Source organism: Chiloscyllium plagiosum, unplaced genomic scaffold (genome assembly GCF_037043375.1).
Source record: "Chiloscyllium plagiosum isolate Xiang-an unplaced genomic scaffold, Cpla_swu_hap1 HiC_scaffold_22, whole genome shotgun sequence".
NCBI classification, from domain to species: domain Eukaryota; kingdom Metazoa; phylum Chordata; class Chondrichthyes; order Orectolobiformes; family Hemiscylliidae; genus Chiloscyllium; species Chiloscyllium plagiosum.
Genome location: NW_028270160.1, coordinates 10578486 through 10594883, shown reverse-complemented (window position 1 = coordinate 10594883; position 16398 = coordinate 10578486). Strand labels below are relative to the sequence as shown.

General features: G+C 46.8%; 1 protein-coding gene across 2 annotated transcripts in view; it reads right to left on the bottom strand.

Moving 5' to 3' along the window:
- Positions 1–16398, bottom strand: part of pyroxd2 (pyridine nucleotide-disulphide oxidoreductase domain 2) — a 68856-nt gene that overhangs the window by 14560 nt on the left and 37898 nt on the right. For both annotated transcript variants that reach the window (XM_087998746.1, XM_043713014.2), the window contains exons 9-13: positions 15682–15823; positions 14741–14875; positions 7723–7795; positions 5553–5709; positions 3408–3562 (exon numbers count right to left, since the gene is read on the bottom strand). In XM_087998746.1, the coding sequence (XP_087854872.1) occupies positions 3408–3562; positions 5553–5709; positions 7723–7795; positions 14741–14875; positions 15682–15823 (662 nt within the window). The remainder of the gene's footprint in view (positions 1–3407; positions 3563–5552; positions 5710–7722; positions 7796–14740; positions 14876–15681; positions 15824–16398) is intronic.

The following is a 16398-nucleotide window of genomic DNA, read 5'->3' as shown; positions in this document are numbered from 1 at the left end:
GATTGTCTGACCAGAGGGGAGGCCATATTGGATTTGGTACTTGGTAACGAACCAGGACAAGTGATGGGCTTGTTAGTGGGTGAACATTTTGGTGATAGTGACCACAATTCTGTGACTTTCACCTTGGTTATGGAGAGAGATAGGTGCGTGCAACAGGGTAGGTTTGACAATTGGGGGAAGGGTAAATACGATGCTGTAAGACAGGATCTGAGGAGCATAAGTTGGGAGCATAGGCTGTCAGGGAAGGATGTCATGGAAATGTGGAACTTTTTCAAGGAACAGATATGACGTGTCCTTGATATGTATGTACCTGTCAGGCAGGAAAGAGATGGTCGTGTGAGGGAACCTTGGTTGACGAGGGAGGTTGAATGTCTTGTAAAGAGGAAGAAGAAGGCTTACATAAGGTTGAGGAAACAAGGTTCAGACAGAGCATTGGAGGGATACAGGATAGCCAGAAGAGACTGAAGAAAGGGATTAGGAGAGCTAAGAGAGGGCATGAAAAATCTTTGGCGGATAGGATCAAGGATAACCCCAAGGCATTTTATGCGTATGTGAGAAACATGAGAATGACGAGAACGAGGGTAGGTCCGATCAAGGACAGTAGTGGGAGACTGTGTATTGAGTCGGAAGAGATAAGAGAGGTCTTGAATGAGTACTTTTCTTCAGTATTTACAAACAAGAGGGATTGTATTGTTGAAGAGGAGAATGTGAAATGGACTGGTAAGCTAGAAGAGATACTTGTTAGGAAGGAAGATGTGTTGGACATTTTGAACAACTTGAGGATAGACAAGTCCCCTGGGCCTGACGGGATATATCCTAGGATTATGTGGGAAGCAAGAGAGGAAATTGCAGTACCGTTGGCAATGATCTTTTCGTCTTCACTGTCAACGGGGGTGGTACCAGGGGACCGGAGAGTGGCGAATGTTGTGCCCCTGTTCAAAAAAGGGAATAGGGATAACCCCGGGAATTACAGGCCAGTTAGTCTTACTTCAGTGGTAGGCAAGGTTATGGAAAGGGTACCGAGGGATAGGATTTATGAGTATCTGGAAAGACACTGCTTGATTAGGGACAGCCAGCACGGATTTGTGAGGGGTAGGTCTTGCCTTACAAGTCTTATTGAATTCTTTGAGGAGGTGACCAAGCATGTGGATGCGGGTAGAGCAGTGGTTGTAGTGTACATGGATTTTAGTAAGGCACTTGAGAAGGTTCCCCATGGTAGGCTTATGCGGAAAGTCAGGAGGCATGGGATAGAGGGAAATTTGGCCAGTTGGATAGAAAACTGGCTAACCGGTCGAAGTCAGAGAGTGGTGGTAGATGGTAAATATTCAGCCTGGAGCCCAGTTACAAGTGGTGTTCTGCAGGGATCAGTTCTGGGTCCTCTGCTGTTTGTAATGACTTGGAAGAGGGAGTCAAAGGGTGGGTCAGTAAATTTGCAGATGATACGAAGATTGGTGGAGTTGTGGATAGTGAGGAGGGCTGTTGTCGGCTGCAAAGGGACTTAGATATGATGCAGAACTGGGCTGAGGAGTGGCAGATGGAGTTCAACCCTGTCAAGTGTGAGGTTGTCCATTTTGGAAGGACAAATAAGAATGCGGAATACAGGGTTAAGGGTAGGGTTATTAGTAAGATGGAGGAGCAGAGGGATCTTGGGGTCTTTGTTCATAGATCTTTGAAAGTTGCCACTCAGGTGGATAGAGCTTGTAAGAAGGCCTATGGTGTATTAGCGTTCATTAGCAGAGAGATTGAATTCAAGAGTCGTGAAGTGATGTTACAGCTGTACAGGACCTTGGTTAGGCCACATTTGGAGTACTGTGTGCAGTTCTGGTCGCCTCACTTTAGGAAAGATGTGGAAGCTTTGGAGAGGGTGCAGAGATGATTTACCAGGATGTTGCCTGGAATGGAGAATAGGTTGTACGAGGATAGGTTGAGAGTGCTAGGCCTTTTCTCATTGGAACGGCGAAGGATGAGGGGTGACTTGATAGAGGTTTATAAGATGATCAGAAGAATAGATAGAGTAGACAGTCAGAAACTTTTTCCCCGGGTACAACAGAGTGTTACAAGGGGACATAAATTTAAGGTGAAGGGTGGAAGGTATAGGGGGGATGTCAGGGGTAGGTTCTTTACCCAGAGAGTGGTGGGGGCATGGAATGCACTGCCTGTGGGAGTGGCAGAGTCAGAATCATTGGCGACCTTTAAGTGGCAATTGGATAGGTACATGGATGGGTGCTTAAGCTAGGACAAATGTTTGGCACAACATCGTGGGCCGAAGGGCCTGTTCTGTGCTGTATTGTTCTATGTTCTATGTTCTATGAATATGCAGGTCCAAAAACAGAAATTTCTGGAAAAACACAGCAGGTCTGGCAGCATATGTGAAGAGAAATCAGAGTTAATGTTTTGGGTCCAATGACCCTTCCTCAGAACTGTCTTCAGGGTTTGGATGAAGGGTCACAGGACAAGAAAACAAATTGCTTAGAGATTTGTTTAATGTAAAAAGTGAAAACATATAGATAGAAAGAAAAATAAGTCAACAGAAACAAAAGAAAATTGTGTTATGTCTCACAGTCAGTTTGCCTTTAAGAGGTATCCTCGTGATATCATCTGCTTTCTCTCCACTGCTGCTGCCAGACCTGCTGAGTTTTATTTTCCAGCAATTTCTGTTTTTTTTTGTGTCTGATTCTTTGTTGTAGGAATGCACTGGTGTCCAGGGGAGAGGGAAAACTTGGATAACCGGGGAGGAATGACCTCCCTACCTGTCTTGTTAAGCAGGCACCCTGGGAAGTTTTCACAGACGATCAGCCACGGTCTGCAGCATCACCCATTAGGGGAAGCCACCCAGAATTCCCCAATAGTGATGTTTCTGGAAAACTTTGAGAGACTGGCTTCGTAGCATCAAAATAATCAGGCCTTGGCAAGTGCAGGAATAATTGTAAATAAGTGCACAGCCAAATCCCTCAGTGCCGTATTTCAATTAAACTTTTGGAAATATAGGAAACCACAGGAGTAGACTGTTCAGCCCTTTCAGCCTGTTCTGCCATTCATTATCATCCAACTCAATCATCTAATCCTGCTTTCTCCCAAATCCTTTGATCCTGTTAGCCTCAAGTGCTACACCCAACTCTTTCTTATAACCATACAATGTTTTGGCCTTGATCACTCTCTGTGATAAGAAATTTCTCCTCATCTCAGTCCTACCCTGTTTCCTTAAACTGTGACCCCTAGTTCTGGACTGCCCTGCATTGGGGAATATCCTTCCTCATCTCCCCTGACGAGACCTGTTAGAATTTTATTGTGAGATCCCTCCTCATTCTTCTGAATTCCAATGAATATAATCCCAATTGCTGTACTCTCTGAATAAACCCACTGATTCTTAGAGAGCTAGTGGCAAGCCATTTTACTGTGTTGCCTACCTCTATCAGCGTAGAGATTCCTCTCCAGTTCATCCCACTCTTTACCTCCTTGCAGATAGTATGGTGTGTATTGGGTAAAGATGGAGATGACATGGCAATTTGGTGGAGCGATAGTAGGATCCAGAATTGAGGGGATACATAACTCCAACACTGGTCTTATTGGAAGAAGACAAAGAAAAATAGAATTTATATGAATACACTTTCTGACTTTACACATTCTAATTTACACGTTCTGACAACATTTAATATGTTGGAAACACCGTGTTATTTTCGGGGATTGGCTTGGTCACTTTTGGAGTACTGCGTTGGATTCTGGTCTCCCTGCTATAGGAAGGATATTATAAAACTTGAAAGAGTTCAGAAAAGATTTACAACAGTGTTGCCAGGGTTGGAGGGTTTGAGTTATAGGGCGAGGCTGAATTGGCTGGGGCTGTTTTCTCTGGAGCACTGGAGACTGAGGGATGACATTATAGAGGTTTCTAAAATCATGAGGGGCATGGATAGGGTGAATAAACAAGGTCTTTTCCCTGGAGTGAGGGAGTCCAAAACTAGAAGGCATAGGTTTAAGGTGAGAGGAGAAAGATTTAACAGGGACCTAAGGGGCAACATTTTCACACAGAATGTGGTGCATGTATGGAATGATCTGCCAGAGGAAGTGGTGGAAGCTGGTACAATTACAATATTTAAAAGGCATCTGGAATGAGTATATGATTAGGAAGGGTTTACAGGGATGTGGGCCAAATACTGGCAAATGGGACTAGATTAGGTTAAGATATCTGGTCAGTATGGACACAGGGTCTATTTCAGTGTGTTCACTCCTATAACTCCATGACTCTACCACTCTATGATTCTATGAGCTCCAGAATTGCGCTTATGCACAAGACAAGCAAACGTAAAGAAAACAAATAATTTCTAAATATAAAGTGAAAACATGCATTCAGAAAGAAAAATAAGTCAATAGGAAAAAAGACAATTGTGTTATGTCTCACAGTCAGTTTGCCTTTAAGAGGTATCTTCATGATATCATCACTCTACTATAACATGTGACCTGAGGATATAAAGGTCTCGGTCTCCATCTTACCAAGGATCACTTAAAGCATGACACCCTGGTTGCAATAAATGTCTGTTGGATTCTATAATACCATGATATCCATGCCCAGGTTCTCATGCTGCAGGGGCATTGCTGCATCAGATAAAAAATAAAGCTCCAATAGATAACTAAACACAAAGGGGAGAGAAAGGTAGAAACAGAAAGAAAAAAAAACATTTGTTTTTGACCTTAGGATGTCCCAAAGTATCAGGATCTACAGTGAGAGCCTGCTATAAAGTGGTCCATGGATTCTTATAAGTATTATAAGTAAGCTGCATTACAAGTAAGGCCACATTACTTCCGAGCTAGTAATCTATACTCAGGCTCAATTCCACTAGGGGCTGTGGCCAATACTATCGACACGACAGTGTCCAGTCTCCACGCTCCATGACAAATGAATGAAGCAGGTGCTTTGCAAAATCAATCAAATAATCAAATGACTGCTTTTAAATTTCTTTTATCTATAGTTGGGAGGGGGGGATGAAGAGAGCGAGACATGGAGAGAGGTAGAGAGATAGAGAGAGATAGAGGGAGAGAGGTAGACAGAAAAAGAGAGCTAGATAGAGATATGAACAGGAGAGAGAGAGCTGGATAGAGATAGGGACAGGTAGAGAGAGATATAGAGAAAGAGTGAGGTAGAGAGATAGAGGGGAAGAAATAGACAGGAAGAGAGAGAGAGACAGAGAGAGAGAAAGGTAAAGAGATAAAGGGGAAGAGGTAGACAAAAAGAGAGAGATATAAAGATAGAGAGAGTGGTAGCTGCTGCATTTGCAGAGAGAAAACTTTGATGCTGAGACAATTTGTACCAAGTTTCACACCACAGCAGACCATGATCTACTGGATACCCAGTGTACTACTGAGGAGCCCCCACTGTACTTGTAGGCAAGTAAAGAAGCCAGTTTGTACACAGCAAGAGTTCACAAAATGCACCAAAGTAAACAAGCAGCTCATGTGTTTTCCAGAAGTGATGGCTGAGGGATAAATATTGAGCAGGATAGTGGGAATCTCCTCGTCTCCCCTTCCCTCCCCAGCAGAACAAATTCCTCAGATTGTACCTGGTGGATGGAAGGCCCCGGCAGGCTTCTTCATAAGCCTCTTTGATACAGGCCATGTCCTCACAGTTCAAATGAATGGTACCAGCGATTCGCTGAGAAAGAGGTATCCCATCATTGGTGGGCACAGCCAGGAAGTTTGGTAAGCGATCCACAGCAACTGGTAAATATCAAAACAAACAATGTTTTACCTATTGGTTTAGATTTAGTATGCAAATTTAGGGTATTATGACCTACATAGGGACCTCCTCAGTTCTCATTGTCATTTCCAGATCCCTCAAAGCCCTCATTTCCTCCCCTTTCTCTATAACCTACTCTGGCACCAGATCTCTGCTCCTCTCCAGTACATCCTCGTTTTAATTCCTCAAATCTCACAGACTTTGCCTTTAACTGCCCTGTTTGGCACAAACTGTGGGATGTGTATTTTTGTTAAAATAGGTTATCTATTGTAAGTTTAGGTTTCTGAGTTAGTAACAGGTGGATTTTGAATGATCTCAGAATCCCGACAGTACAGATAGATGCCATTTGGCCCATCAGGTCCACACTGACCCACTGAAGAACATCCCACCCAGAACCACCCTCTATCCTATCCCTGTATTTCCCGTGGCTAACCCACCTAGCTTGCTCATCCCTGGACACTATGGGCAAGTTGACATAGCCAATCCACCCAACCTGCACATCTTTGGATTGTGGGAGGAAACTGGAGCACCCGGGGGAAACCCACGCAGACACGGGGAGAATGTGCAAACTCCACACAGACAGTCACCCGAGGCTGGAATTGAACTTGGGTTCCTGGCGCTGTGAGGCAGCAGCACTAACCACCGTGCCACCTACTAATCTTGACCACATGAACATGAGAAGATTGTTTCCTCTCTGCATCCGTCCAGAATGAGAAGGCCTGGTTTTAAAATGCGGGGTGGGATGGTGATAAGGCGATTCTTGTTCCTCTCAGATATTTGTGCAGCTTTGGAGCTCAATCATGGAAGGTGACGAAGACCCCTGTATTGAATATTTTTAAGATGGCGGTAGATAGGTTTTCATTAAGCAGGGAAGCAAAGTTCATCAGGGGGTAGGTGGGAATGTGGAATTCCAAACAGATCAGCCATGATCTTAATGAATGGTGGAGCAAACTTGAGGGGCCCAAATGGTGCAATTTTGACTGTATTTTGTATGGGTTTGTAACTTTTCTGTTGAAACAACTTGCGATGTTTACTATATTAAAGCTGCTATATGAATGAAAGCTTTTGTTGTTGCTAATGTCCCCACGTCTTATTCTAGTTGTGAATATCAAAGGGTTTCCAATTGTTGGTGGGGATTGAGTATTCCTGGTCCTGCATTGGGTTGGGCGATGGCTCTTTTTCTGGTCTTTGGTGCAAAGTTCAAATCCAGGTCAAAGCAATGCAGTGAACCGAATGGTGTCAGGGCTTAAATTCTGTAGCGAGGTTCCATAGAATGGCTTGCATTCCTTTTGAGTTTACAAATGCAGGGTCATCCAATTGATTGAAGGGATCTGACAAGAGTGAATCCAGAGATGATCAACAGAAGGATCTTACAGAAGGACAGAAAAGGCTCGAGAGATCAACCCCTTTGGGGGGGAATCTGGTACAATACAGGAAGGCACAACCTTACAGCTGGAGCTAAGTTGTTCAGTGGAGAGATCAAGAGGCACTTTCTCTCACATAAAAGCAGGATAGCGGAAGTGAGGAGCTCACCTAAACTATCTCAGGGTGAAGGCGTGATTATAACTGAGCCCAGCAGACATCTTCCAGATTCCCCAGGGTAGGGGAGTCCAAAACTGGAGGGGGCTAGGTTTAAGGTAAGAGGGGATAGATTTAAAAGGGACCCAAGGGGCAACATTTTAACACAGAGGGTGGTGCATATATGGAGTGAGCTGGCAGAGATGGGTACAATGACAGCATTTAAAAGATATTTGGATGGTACATGGATAGGAAAGTGGGGAGTGGAGCTAAATACAGGCAAATGGGACTGGTTCAGATTAGGAAACCTAGTAGGCATCGACGAGTTGGGTCGAAAAGTCTTTTGTCATGCTGTATGACTCTATGAATGCCCACCATCAAGGACCATGATTGGTCCAGCCTAGGAACATGTCATCCAGCTGGTAGTACTCACTTCATTCAAATCCATCTCACCCTCTCACCAAGGCTATACGTACCATTGATCTTTGTAACAGGAGAAGTGTAGTCAATGGATGAAACTTCCTTAATAAATTCTTCAGACAGTGATTCCTAGAACAGGCAGAATTTCACATTAAAGACTTGCATTTACACCTTATCTTTCATCTCTGTTTGACATACAATGTTGTAAATGTAAAGTCCTCAAGTAGCACTGGGGTAATGTGATATTTTTGATCTATGAACATTGGTCAGGACACGCCCATCCCTCATTACCCAGAGGGCCATGGTGAATAGTCAATCACACTGCTCTGGGTCTGGAACACATGTAGGCCAGATTGGGTAAGGATGGCAGATTTCCTTCCCAAAATGGCATTAGTGGGCCAGATGGGTGTGTACTACATTTGACAGTGCTTCCAATGTCACCAGTAGGCTAGCTTTTTATCCCAAATTTTTATTGAATTGATTTTCACCAGCGGCCACAAATTGAAACCTATATCCACAAATCATCAGGCTACGTTTCTGGATTTTACCAGTCCAATAACATTACTACAACACCATTGGCTATCTGCTTCTGTGTCATGAGATTATTTATGATGGGGCCCCATCAATATTGGAACCAGGAAAGTCAGCCTGGAGTTTACACTCAAAACATCCGCAGTGAGGCTGGAACCTACAAAACTTTTGACTCTGAGACGTGGCTGTGCCACAGCTGGTATTTAAAATTTGACAAGAAAGCCACCTGAGTAGATTACCCACATGTGCATAAAGCTAACATGGCAAACTGCCTCTGGAAAAACTGTCTGATATCCATTCTCATTGCCTCAGTGGACTTATCATTCAGGCAAACTAGTCTGTCTTAGCTAAGTGGTAGCACGCTTATCTTTAATCACGCTGGTTGCCAGCACAGCTAACATTTTCTGTGGAGACTCACCATCAGCTTCTTATTGAGATCAGTCGAGAAACTGATACCAAGTGGGGAAGGATATCCACACAATGTATTCAGCAGACAATGGGTTCCGTTTTGATCAAAGCAGTGGAGGTTTATTATATAGGTGTAACTAACTGATGAGTACTAAGGTTCACAATTGTGATACATCAGGCTGAAACGTATATATCACTCTCGCAGCTACATGTTATTAGCAATGAGAACAATTGTTGAACCAGTGGTTGGAGCACACTACACATTCTGAGAGAACAAGTTCATCCCTCTCAGGAACAATCCTTTATGTCCTGACCTTATCTTGTGGATGTCAGTTAACTCTATCAGGTACTAAGTGCCTTATACAACAACACCCAGATTCCAAAGTTCCCAGTTCGAAATTAGACAGGGTTGACGGGTGATAGCTTAAGAGGTAAAAACAATGACTGCAGATGCTGGAAACCAGATTCTGGATCAGTGGTGCTGGAAGGGCACAGCAATTCAGGCAGCATCCGAGGACAGGCAAAATCGACGTTTCGGGCAAAAGCCCTTCATCAGGAATAAAGGCAGAGAGCCTGAAGCGTGGAGAGATAAGCTAGAGGATGGTGGGGGTGGGGAGAGAGTAGCATAGAGTACAATAGGTCAGTGGGGAAGGAGATGAAGGTGATAGGTCAGGGAGGAGAGGGTGGAGTGGATAGGTGGAAAAGGAGCTGGGCAGGTCGGACAAGTCCGGACGGGTCAGGGGGACAGTGCGGAGCTGCAAGTTTGAAACTAGGATGAGGTGGGGGAAGGGGAAATGAGGAAACTGTTGAAGTCCACATTGATGCCCTGGGGTTGAAGTGTTCCGAGGCGGAAGATGAGGCGTTCTTCCTCCAGGCGTCTGGTGGTGAGGGAGCGGCGGTGGAGGAAGCCCAGCACCTCCATATCCTCGGCAGAGTGGGAGGGGGAGTTGAAATGTTGAGCCACTGGGCGATTTGGTTGATTGGTGCGGGTGTCTCGGAGATGTTCCCTAAAGCGCTCTGCTAGGAGGCGCCCAGTCTCCCCAATGTAGAGGAGACCGCATCGGGAACAACGGATACAATAGATGATATTAGTGGATGTGCAGGTAAAACTTTGATGGATGTGGAAAGCTCCTTTGGGGCCTTGGATAGAGGTGAGGGAGGAGGTGTGGGCGCAGGTTTTACAGTTCCTGCGGTGGCAGGGGAAAGTGCCAGGATGGGAGGGTGGGTCGTAGGGGGGCGTGGACCTGACCAGGTAGTCACGGAGGGAATGGTCTTTGCGGAAGGCGGAGAGGGGTGGGGAGGGAAATATATCCCTGGTGGTGGGGTCTGTTTGGAGGTGGCGGAAATGTCGGCGGATGATTTGGTTTATGCGAAGGTTGGTAGGATGGAAGGTGAGCACCAGGGGCGTTCTGTTCTTGTTGCGGTTGGAGGGGTTGGGTCTGAGGGCGGAGGTGCGGGATGTAATACATGCCGTGACATCGAACAATTCTTCCGTCGCCTCCGCCTCCAAGCTTACTTTCACAATCAGGACCCCTTCGCCCACATCCAACACACTGCATCCACCTGGACACCCCGCGCTGGCCTATTACCTGCCCTCGACCTCTTCATTTCCAACTGCCGCCGGGACATTAACCACCTCAACCTGTCGACCCCCCTCCCCCACTCCAACCTCTCACCCTCACAACGCGCAGCCCTCCAATCCCTCTGCTCCAATCCTGACCTCACCATCAAGCCAGCGGACAAAGGGGGCGCAGTGGTAGTCTGGCGCACTGACCTCTACATCGCTGAAGCCAAACGCCAACTCGAGGACACCTCTTCCTACCGCCCCCTTGACCATGACCCCACCCCCCATCACCAAACCATCATCTCCCAGACCATATAGAACCTCATCACCTCAGGAGATCTCCCACCCACAGCTTCCAACCTCATAGTCCGGGAACCCAGCACTGCCCGGTTCTACCTCCTTCCCAAGATCCACAAGCCTGACCACCCTGGCCGACCCATTGTCTCAGCATGCTCCTGCCCCACTGAACTCATCTCTAACTACCTCGACACTGTCCTATCCCCCCCTAGTCCAGGAACTCCCCACATACGTTCGAGACACCACCCACGCCCTCCACCTCCTCCAAGACTTCCGTTTCCCCGGCCCCCAACGCCTCATCTTCACCATGGATATCCAATCCCTCTACACCTCCATCCGCCATGACCAGGGCCTCCAAGCCCTCTATTTTTTCCTCTCCAGACATTCCCAACAGTACCCCTCCACCGACACTCTCATTCGTTTGGCCGAACTGGTCCTCATCCTTAACAATTTCTCCTTTGAATCCTCCCACTTCCTCCAGACCAAAGGGGTAGCCATGGGCACACATATGGGCCCAGCTATGCCTGTCTCTTTGTTGGCTACGTAGAGCAGTTGATCTTCCGTAATTACACCGGCACCACTCCCCACCTCTTCCTCCGCTACATTGATGACTGCATTGGCGCCACCTCGTGCTCCCGCGAGGAGGTTGAGCAATTCATCAACTTCACCAACACATTCCACCCTGACCTTAAATTTACCTGGACCATCTCTGACACCTCCCTCCCCTTCCTGGACCTCTCCGTCTCCATCAGTGACGACCGACTTGACACTGACATCTTCTACAAACCCACCGACTCCCACAGCTACCTGGATTACACCTCTTCCCACCCTACCTCTTGCAAAAATGCCATCCCGTATTCCCAATTCCTCCGCCTCCGCCGTATCTGCTCCCAGAAGGAGCGGTTCCACCATAGAACACACCAGATGGCCTCCTTCTTTAGAGACCGCAATTTCCCTTCCCACGTGGTTAAAGATGCGCACCTCCGCCCTCAAACCCAACCCCTCCAACCGCAACAAGAACAGAACGCCCCTGGTGCTCACCTTCCATCCTACCAACCTTCGCATAAACCAAATCATCCGCCGACATTTCCGCCACCTCCAAACAGACCCCACCACCAGGGATATATTTCCCTCCCCACCCCTCTCCGCCTTCCGCAAAGACCATTCCCTCCGTGACTACCTGGTCAGGTCCACGCCCCCCTACGACCCACCCTCCCATCCTGGCACTTTCCCCTGCCACCGCAGGAACTGTAAAACCTGCGCCCACACCTCCTCCCTCACCTCTATCCAAGGCCCCAAAGGAGCTTTCCACATCCATCAAAGTTTTACCTGCACATCCACTAATATCATCTATTGTATCCGTTGTTCCCGATGCGGTCTCCTCTACATTGGGGAGACTGGGCGCCTCCTAGCAGAGCGCTTTAGGGAACATCTCCGAGACACCCGCACCAATCAACCAAATCGCCCAGTGGCTCAACATTTCAACTCCCCCTCCCACTCTGCCGAGGATATGGAGGTGCTGGGCCTCCTCCACCGCCGCTCCCTCACCACCAGACGCCTGGAGGAAGAACGCCTCATCTTCCGCCTCGGAACACTTCAACCCCAGGGCATCAATATGGACTTCAACAGTTTCCTCATTTCCCCTTCCCCCACCTCATCCTAGTTGCAAACTTGCAGCTCCGCACTGTCCCCCTGACCCGTCCGGACGTGTCCGACCTGCCCAGCTCCTTTTCCACCTATCCACTCCACCCTCTCCTCCCTGACCTATCACCTTCATCTCCTTCCCCACTGACCTATTGTACTCTATGCTACTCTCTCCCCATCCCCACCATCCTCTAGCTTATCTCTCCACGCTTCAGGCTCTCTGCCTTTATTCCTGATGAAGGGCTTTTGCCCGAAACGTCGATTTTGCCTGTCCTCGGGTGATAGCTTAAGCCGAACTTCCTACATTAAGGTACAACCCAGCAGCTAAAGTCCCTCTGAATACTTTGAGTAATTAGCATTTGAATTTGATGTTTTCCTAGACTCAACTCACCCTCCCCATGCAATGATCCTGAATCCATTGAATTCAATTCCGGTGTTCACCCACATGCATGGATGGTCTTCCACACTGCTAAATATAATCTCTTAGTCTGGAACTGAATCCTAAAGTTCAGCAAGGTCCTAGCTGTGACCCTCCATCAATGCCAAACTAATCACAGCCAGGGCTTCAATAGTTTTTCACAGGATATGGGCATCACTGGCTAAACCAACATTCATTAGCTATTCCTCATTACCCATGAGAAGGTAGAGGTTGCTGCCTATATCCTGCAGGTATATCCACAATGCTGTTTGGGAGGAATTTCCAGCGTTTAGACCCAATGATACTGAAGGAACAGTGATATATTTTCAAATCAAATGGTGTGTGGCTTGGAGGGGAACTTGCAGATGGTAGTGTTCCCAGGGATCTGTTGTTCTTGTCCTTCTAGATGGAGGTGTTTGTGAGTTTGGAAGGTGCTGTCTGAGGACTTTTAGTGAATTTCTGCAGTGCATCTTGTTAATAGTGCACATTGCTGCAACTTAGCATCAATGGTGAAGGGAGTGGATGTTTGTGAATGTGGTGCCAATCAAATGGCTGCTTTGTCCTGAATGGTGTCAAGCTTCTTGAGTGTTGTTGGAGCTGCACCCATCCAGGCAGGTGGGGCGTATTCCATCACACTCCTGACGTATGCCTTGGGGAGTCGGGAGGCGAGTTACTCACTGCAGAATGCCTAGCCTCCAACCTGCTCTTGTAGCCCTTGTGTTTATATGGCCAGACTAGTTCAGTTTCTGGTCAATGGAATGTCTCAGGACAGTGATAGTGGGGTAATTCAGTAATGGGAACACCAATGATTGTGAAGAGGCGACGGTCATTACTTGACACTCAATGGTGATAGAAGTGATTCATGACAATTAAACAATAGACAATAGGTGCAGGAGTAGGCCATTCAGCCCTTCGAGCCTGCACCGCCATTCAATATGATCATGGCTGATCATCCTTAATCAGTATCCTGTTCCTGCCTTATCTCCATAACCCTTGATTCCACTATCTTTGAGTGCTCTATCCAACTCTTTCTTAAACGAATCCAGGGACTGGGCCACCACTGCCCTCTGGGGCAGAGCATTCCACACAGCCACCACTCTCTGGGTGAAGAAGTTTCTCCTCATCTCTGTCCTAAATGGTCTACCCCGTATTTTTAAGCTGTGTCCTCTGGTTCGGCACTCACCCATCAACGGAAACATGTTTCCTGCTGCCAGAGTGTCCAATCCTTTCATAATCTTATACGTCTCAATCAGATCCCCTCTCAGTCTTCTAAACTCAAGGGTATACAAGCCCAGTCGCTTCAGTATTTCAGTGTAAGGTAATCCCGCCATTCCAGGAATTGACCTCGTGAACCTACGCTGCACTCCCTCAATAGCCAGAATATCTTTCCTCAAATTTGGAGACCAGAACTGCACGCAGTACTCCAGGTGTGGTCTCACCAGGGCCCTGTACAGCTGCAGAAACACCTCTTTGCTTCTATACTCAATTCCTCTTGTTATGAAGGCCAGCATGCTATTAGCCTTCTTCACTACCTGCTGTACCTGCATGCTTACCTTCATTGACTGGTGTACAAGAACACCCAGATCTCTCTGTACTGCCCCTTTACATAACTTGATTCCATTGAGGTAGTAATCTGCCTTCCTGTTCTTGCCACCAAAGTGGATAACCATATATTTATCCACATTAAACTGCATCTGCCAAGCATCTGCCCACTCTCCTAACTTGTCCAGGTCACCCTGTAATCTCCTACCTAACGCTCATGGGTGAAGGACTGTTCACAGGGTGTGGTTATCACTGGCAATGGCCGGCATTTATACCCATCCCCAAAACTGCCTTGAGGAGCTGTTGCTAAGCTGGCATCTCCAATCACTGCAGCCACTGTGGTGAAGGTGCAACCAATGGTGAGGATTTTGACCCAGTGACAACGAGGGGATATCAAGACGTGCCCAAGCTGGGACAAGGTGCACGGCCTGGAGGGGAACTCGGATGCCAATGGGACTCCATTAACTGCTGACAGAAAGCAGTCATGGAATGGGGGTGGTAGATAATGGCGTGGGATGGTTGTTGGGCCCATCACCATTCAACAATCTGTCAACCTTCACTCTCTGAAAAAGGACTACTTGAGTGACATTATCTGGGTGTGAGCAGAACCCCTGGTAGTGAATATAAAAGGTATGGAAGAGGAATCAAATAGAGACATTATCCAATGCACCTTTGGCGTCAGCTGGAGGAAGGTCACATGAGCAGTGGCATTGGATAAAACCACTTTGCTCCTTATCTCAGTTCCATCTTGCAGCACAACTCCCTGTGCTTTCCCATTACTGTCCACAAGAATGGAATCCACTACCTGTTCAATAGAGAGAGAGAGAACTACATTAACTTTCACTGACAATGTTAAAGGCATGAACAGTGTTAAATTTCATATTTATCAAGGTACTGTGAGCTTAGCAGTAAATTGTTCTACAAAACTACCAGAATGGCTGTAAGTGTGATACTGGTGTGACTCTAGGCTAAGCAATTTGGATACATTATTGAAACAGACTGAAGGGAACTTTAGGAGAAAGTGAGGACTGCAGATGCTGGAGATCCGAGTCGAGAGGGTGGTGTTGGAAAAGCACAGCAGGTCAGGCAGTGTCCGAGGAGCAGAAGAATCGATGTTTCAGCATAAGCCTTTCATCAAAATTAAGGCTGTAGAGAGAGGAGGAGAAGCTCTCCCAGGCAGGCATCCTTGGAAGAGGCATCGCAGTAGGGTTAAAATCAACTGGGAGAAAGTGAACACTGCAGATGCTGGAGATCAGAGTCGAGAGTGTGGTGCTGGAAAATCAGGCAGCATCACACTCTCGACTGTGAAGGGAATTTTACCTCAAGCCTGGCCACGGCATAATACAGGGTTAAAGCACCATGACGGGGTGAAAAAGCAAAATGGGTTTAATTTTCCACATTAATGCTCCGCAGTAGACACATGAGACCATTTAATAGAAAGACTTTCCCTTTGTGCACACTGATATTGTTGCTAACTATCCTAAATTTGGACTCTCTGGTTGCTGGCCCTCCTGACAAAGAGATCAGCTTCTCCTTGTTTATTCAGTTTGTAACCTCCTTATAAAGCAAATTAAAATGGAACGGTCAGATGAGTGTATCTGGAGCACGTACCTTCTCTGTAAAGATTGAGGCTCCATGATCCGCAGCCACATTGGCGATGGATTTGGAAAGTGCACCCATTCCACCTTCCACATAACCCCAAGCCCCTTTAATCCCCTCCAGCTCCCCCATCACGTGATGAAGCAGTACATACCTAAAATGAGCAAGAAAACAGTTGAGGGGCTTTTGGAACACAGATTATCCATGTGTCACTTGACAAGTTTTATTTGCTCTGTACATGGAATTACGAAAGTTTGGGCAAGCCTTCAGAATCCTGAAACACTCTGCCACCTAATGGCCAGCATCTGCCACTGCACCATAACAGCAGAAATCCTAACACTGAATGGGAAAGGTTGACACAGCAATTTACAATATTGTCACAAAAGTATGTTTTATTTTCCTGGGACTTGTGCAATGGTGGCAAGATCAGCATTTATTACCCATTCCTAACTGCCTCAAGAGGGAGAGAATTCCAGGCTTTCGACCCAGTGACAGTGAAGGAACGGTGATATGCTTCCAAGTTAGGATGGTGAGTGGCTCAGAGGGGAACTTGCAGGGGTTGGCATGACCAAACGTTATGCTGCCAGGAAATGAAGTTTGTCACATTTGTGCAACAGTTTTTTTTTAATTCATTCACAGGATGTGGGCATCACTGGCTAGACCAGCATTTATTGCCCATCCCTGCCTAGAGGGCAGTTAAGAGTCAACCACATTAGATTAGATTCCCTA